Source organism: Apaloderma vittatum, unplaced genomic scaffold (genome assembly GCF_000703405.1).
Source record: "Apaloderma vittatum isolate BGI_N311 unplaced genomic scaffold, ASM70340v1 scaffold14745, whole genome shotgun sequence".
In the NCBI taxonomy this organism is placed as follows: domain Eukaryota; kingdom Metazoa; phylum Chordata; class Aves; order Trogoniformes; family Trogonidae; genus Apaloderma; species Apaloderma vittatum.
In genome coordinates, this window is record NW_009716596.1 from 531 (window position 1) to 6,586 (window position 6,056).

The 6,056-nt window shown below is 47.7% G+C and overlaps 1 protein-coding gene across 1 annotated transcript in view; it reads left to right on the forward strand.

Moving 5' to 3' along the window:
* Positions 1 to 1,347: 1,347 nt before the first annotated feature.
* CUTA (cutA divalent cation tolerance homolog (E. coli)) overlaps positions 1,348 to 6,056 on the forward strand; it is a 5,560-nt gene continuing 851 nt past the window's right edge. The window contains exons 1-3 of the mRNA XM_009869603.1: positions 1,348 to 1,475; positions 4,977 to 5,036; positions 5,793 to 5,838. Coding sequence (XP_009867905.1) covers positions 1,348 to 1,475; positions 4,977 to 5,036; positions 5,793 to 5,838 — 234 coding nt within the window. The remainder of the gene's footprint in view (positions 1,476 to 4,976; positions 5,037 to 5,792; positions 5,839 to 6,056) is intronic.

Below are 6,056 nucleotides of genomic sequence, written 5' to 3' on the forward strand. Positions count from 1 at the left end.
AAATTGTCATCCAAACTAGGCAAAAAGACCTAACGCTGTGATTTTAAATCCTAGAGCTGTTTTTTAGTTCACCGAAGCCAAAAAGAAACTTGCAGAAATAGATTTCTGTCAACTCAGCTGTCAGTTTTGCTGGTCAGTTCTTTTCAGTGAAGTACTGAAAATCTCACAGCAGGTTTTTCAGTTTCATTCACTTCAGTATTTCGGCAGTCGTGAGCTTATTTGATTTATCAGGTAGGAATCCTGAAGTTTCACTCCTTCACATTTGCACCATCCCTTGGCAAATACAGTTATTCTGGGGAAGAAAAGGCTTTTAACCTTTCTTTTCAGGAAAAAAAAAAAAAAGGGGGAAAATCATCCAAAACCCAAGAGAGAGGTCACTGTTGTACTAATATTCAATCACAAATATTCATGGAGATTTCCTCATCACATGCACCTATATATTTCAAGAAGATTAACAATTACTGTAGTGAATGAGTCGGATTCTTTTTTACCTGAGCAGGAAGCACGATTACATTCCAATCTGGAAAAACAGATACACCAGCAAATCTCTGTTTGGTTTGTAACTGCCTGAGGAGCTCCTGGGATTTGTTGCGTAACGTTTGTTAAATGGCTTAGTGGGAAAAATAGAGCACAACAGACGCTCTAAAAATTATTATGAGAAACCTTGTGCTAACAAAGAATATTTCCTCAAATGGATGGGAAAAGAGGAGGCAAGCAATAAAGCACATCAGTCATTTTCCAAATGGAAAGAAGCTCCTGTCTTTGTGGTGACAAGAGATTTTTTTTTTAATTCAGTCGTTTTTTAAAAAAAACAAACCACAACACTCTGACATTGGCTTTGTAATAGGGAGGTTTTTTTCAGAGAACAAAGGAGAGTGGAAATAAGGGGGGGGAAAGGAATATATTCTGAGTCTTTTAAACATTTATCACTGTAGCTGAATAAGGGCCAGATGCTGTTTTTTTCAAAAACAAGACAGAAGACAAAGGGAAGACAGCTGTGCAGGGACAGCGAGTGCTGCTGCCCCGGGCACGGGCACCATCCTCTGGCTATTACTCAGCACACCAAATTAGCCTTGCTCTTCCTGCAACAGCCCCGGTGACATAATTCTGCATTTTTACATGACTGTGTTTATGGCTTGTGAGTACTTTCCTTTAGAAAGCAGAGCTCTTGGGAGCAAATCCCCCTGGGAGCACATTTTCACTTAAATTACAACTAACATCACTGCAGTGAAGGAAGACTGAAGACTTCCTTGGAGCCACAGATGACGTGAACATTTACTTTTTACAACACGCAGTATTTCACCTAACATCATCACTCAATTTTAGGTGGTGATTCTGTCTTTGCTGATGTACCCGGTGCTGAGGAGTCTCGCTCTCCAGCTGCACTCCGCCATCACCGGCAGCTACGTCTCCGGCACCCACTCCGTTGCCTTCATCAACTGTCTCAACGAGCAGATTGCCAAGGATATTGCAAGGTACAGAGAGACACTTGCCCTGCTTGTCTGCTTGAATTGTTCAAAAACAGCTTCTTGTGGAACAAAGCTTTTCCTTGTCCCTTGAGAGGATCTGTACTACTCTGTGCTTTGCACGACTATCCAAGCTGTGCTCCTTTTCTCTCATGCTCTCTCTTTCTTTCTCTCAGTATCATGCGTCCATTTACCGAGGGCTGTGCTTTCTAAAAGAAAGCTGACAATTGCTTCTGAAGTCGATGGCATGATAACATCAAACCAATTTTCCATTTATTCCACCGCCTCTCATTTTCAAGACCCGTTTTAAAGCCACAGACCTAAATCTCTGGGTCCTCCGATGGATTAAGCCTCAGCCCCGTGTTCTCTGACCTTCCACAGTCTTTCTTCTAGAGAACAACACAGATCACAAATCCCAGGAGAGGTGTTTATGGGGAGGGTCAAGACACAGTACACTGGGATGGAGATAAATAAAAGACAGAAGTGGCGCACAGCAAACACAGAACAGGCACTTGTGAGGCACCGTCTGCTCTCTGCTCACCAGACAGACTTCAGGGAATGAGGATTTTACCTTGATTTTAATTTTTACTCTCGATATATGAGTTACTTTGCATAATATTTTGCCCGTGAAGTTTTTTTCACTCATCTGTCAGTCCCTGACTCAATAGATGGTTTGTTCCAAGCACTGAAACCGTGTTAACGGAGGAAATGTTTATGATGGACCACGAGGTTTCCTGCAACACCTCCTGCTCTGTTTTCTCTGCTACCTTCCTGCTTGCCAAAAACTCTCCGTCTTCTGTAAAGTGTTCCCAAATAGTCATTCAGAAGCTGACAGGCTACTGAAAGGGATTTTGTGTCACCTTAAATACTGCAACTGTATTAAGAAATTCAAATAGAATATCTGCGCTGCTTTATGTCTTCTGAAAAAAGGAGTAACTGTACGTGGCTGGTGAAAAGAGCCTCAGTTCCTGAAAACGCTACATCTTAACAGCTTTGCAAATGTTTTCCACTCTTCCTTATCTTGCAGGGAAGGGAGAAGATATAAATCACTCCCCATTGCTGAGGTATATGTACTCTGGTCAGAATTTTACTGGTGGAGTAATTATTCCTTTCTTCCAGAATTTGGATGAATGAGCCATGGTGGTAGAGGATGACCCAGGGCTTCTACACTGAGTTTCCCACACACCTCTTTCCGCTGCTGTCGTGTTTATTCTTCTTTTACATTGTGCAGTGGAGCACTCGCTCTGATGGATCAGTCTGCAAGGAAATTTTTTGCTGGTTTTAAGGAGAAGGAGTTCAAGGTTCCTGAAAGCAGATTAGCTGCAGGTAGAATTCTGCATCTGGCTTTCTTTGTTGGATCACTTCTAATCCAATTGATCTGAATTACTATTAAGATCAAATCCCCAGAAGAAACCCTCGAATCCACCCAGGAGATCTAGCCTCTTCCCCACGCCTGCTGTGAGAAGCTGATTCTTTGAGCTGGCTGGTGTGGCCACTGCACCTCACAAAACTTACCTAACACCCCGGCAGCCTTTTGGCCTCCGGTTCTGCCTTAGATTTGCGTGCAAAATTTTCTTTGCTTTTCTGCTTATTAATATTTCATCTGTCTCAATTCAGCGCCGACTGAGAGGCAGGGACAAAGAAACACACATTAAGTACCCAGCCCAGAGATATCATCATGTATTATGTAGACATTTTCCACAGATCACATTCAGCTTCTTATAATGTTTCCCGTTCCCGTGGTGGCTGCTTGTTTCCACTCAGCTTGCTAGAACAAAGTTCGGGATCACAGGACAGAGCAGAAGGATTTAGGAGGTGCTCATCCAAACTGAAATGTTCCAGCATCGAAGTGATTTGGCAACTGCAGCAAAACCAAAACGGTTTGTGCCATGTGTTTGACACAACAGACGCAGCGGGGGTATCTCCGCTCGCGGTGCTGCAGTTTGTTGGTCCACAGATTAACTCAAGATGCTCTACGAGCGTTAAATGCCTCGAACTGGCTACACATAGTGACAGCAAGCAACCCAGAACCTCCTCGCGCAACTGTCCTCTGCGCCATCGGCAGAGAGAAGCCCATCGCCGCCACCTCGCTGTGCTTAAACCTTAAACCTGACCCCACAAGGCAGCCGGGTCCAGGCAGTGGGATAAACCTCTGTCAACAGATGCAGAAAGCAGGGCTGGGGGCAAAGTCACGCAAAGGAGTTTACACACATTCAAACAAGAGCCCGGCTTTCCTCCTGGGTCCGAGGCCGGATCACAAGGCACGATGCAGTTGCACATTAGCGCCTTGGCTGGGGTATCTTCAGGTCGCGGCTGTGGGGGAGGCACCTCTTGTGCTCCTTCTGCTCAGCTTCACGGGCACACGAGCCAGCAGCCAAGTCTGTCGTATTTTTACAGCTTGTAATATTGTCCTTTTGAAAGCTGAGAGTTTCTTATAGTTTGTTTTGTAGTCACCTCCAGGCTCTATCATACCCTGAGTGTAAAGATAATAAATTTTTAACTTGCTGTGGGCCAAAAGCGTTCCGGAGAGCGTTTTGCATTGGAGAGGTAGTTAATTGGAATGGCTTTCATTCTTGAGCTCACTAAGAGGTAATTTTTACACGTTGTTGAATCAAGCCTTCCAATAGCAACAAGTCCTGCCTTCTCTGTGGTTCAAGATCCTCTAGAAGTGTTCACATTGTCAAAGCATAAAGAAGTGCCCAGTTAGGCCAGTGTTAATGAAAACAGAAGATGAAGTCACTAGTGCTGTGCCTTTAGCGAGAGGGACGGGGCTGCCACCTCTGTGAGAAGGGGCCAGACATTGCTGTGGTCAGAAAACACAACATTTGACGTAGTTCTTCTAAAAATCCACCCTGAAATTGCTTCAGTACTCTTCAGTCACTTAAATATCACTTCTGCTGGCAGACCCAAGCAGCTCTGCAGTAACAAATCAGCCCACGACTAAGGGAGGCAGCCGGAGGGAAGGAATTTACTTGGGTTTCAGATTTCTGTTTTGGGTAGAGAAAACCCTTGATGTTGTTAATTTAACAAGATCCACATTTAGTCTGCTGTGCGAGGAAAAGGCACCATTTGACAACCTGAATACAAACTCCTTCGTGTTGGTCCCAGTCCCGGCTCTTGCTGCCCCACGGCTCAGCCCCTGCCCCGGTGTCCCTGCGGTGAGGCGGGCACAGGGCTGATGCCGGGCAGGTCCTCGCACCCTGCGAGGCACACGTCCCAAGTGCTGCTCCAGGCCAGGAGCAACGCCCAACCTCCCCGCTTGGCCAGGAGGGATGGTGAGGAGGCTCCAAGAGCCATGTCAGGGGAACCTGAGCTGAAGTGGCTCCAGCTGGAGGTCACCTTTGCCTCCACTTTCTCAGGGTAATAATTAATCCCAAATCTCACATCTCTGATGCCAAAGCTGGTACTGGCGGCCAGGGGCAGCACGAGGGGATGTCCCTGTGGCAGGGCCGAGCGCTGACCTGTGGCAATCTAGGAACAAGTACTAACTCCTCCTCCTGTCTCACCCAGGGCCATCATGGACAAGAAGCTGGCTGCCTACGTGAGCATCCTGCCAAAGAGCTCGGCCTTGTAAGTTGGGCTGAATATCCCCCCATGGAAGAGGCAAACCCAGGCTCCCAGGGGCAGAAGGAGATGGACACCCTACAGGCAGTTTCCAGAAGGCTGCCAGGCCTGTTTTTTGTTGCAGAGGGTAGAGATGTTGGTCACCTGTTCAAAGCGTGCTGAACTCGTTAAAGAGTGCACATGCTCCAGCTGCCACCGGGGACCGTTTATTTTTCGGTCACTCGGCTACAGAGACACTGCGACGCCTCCAAATGCCTCCTCGCACAGGAACCCAGCGTGCAGATGAAATCACGATGGCCTTCTGTCAACATAAATGTTCTGAAAGGTCATGTCTGACTCATGAGAAGTACAACTCCTCTCCCACAGGGGAAGGGAGGAATAAAGCAGGATGCTGCCGTGCTCAACCTCCCAGCTCCAGCCACGCTGCAGTCCCTGCCTGCACCATTCCCCAGCCACTGTTTGGAGCAGAGCAACCCCCCCACAGCCCCCCACGGCTCCTCCAGTCCCAGCTCCTTTGTCCTGCCACCCCCCTGGGCAGCTCTCTCGCAGCTGGCAGTCAAGGAGGCTCTGGTCTGTAAATCTGGGGTGCTAAGGCGTGTGCACCACAGATATTGGAGCCAGCGATGCTTCTTGAGCACCACTTTGTAAAGGAAAGGGCAGGTGCAGAAAGCACCAAGCAGGGAAACTGATGCTTCCCAGCGAAACTGGCATGGCTGCACCCCGAGCTGTATTTTGCTGATGCATCTTTTCTTTTGCATCTAGGTATTTCTGGAAAGGGGAGCTGGAAGAATCCACTGAAATACTGCTGGTAAGTGCCAATACCACAAAAATCCCCAGCCCAGACATCCTCAGCCAAAAGGGGCTGGAGATGGTTTGGGGAGGGTGGCCCCAGCCTGTCTGAGATTTGGGATGGTACCAAGGGACCCTGAGCACTCACCTGTGGGCACGACAGTGGTGGATGGAGGGGACAGCCCCTTCACCCTGCCACCACAGGGGACAGCCCCTTCACCCTGCCACCCCAGGGGA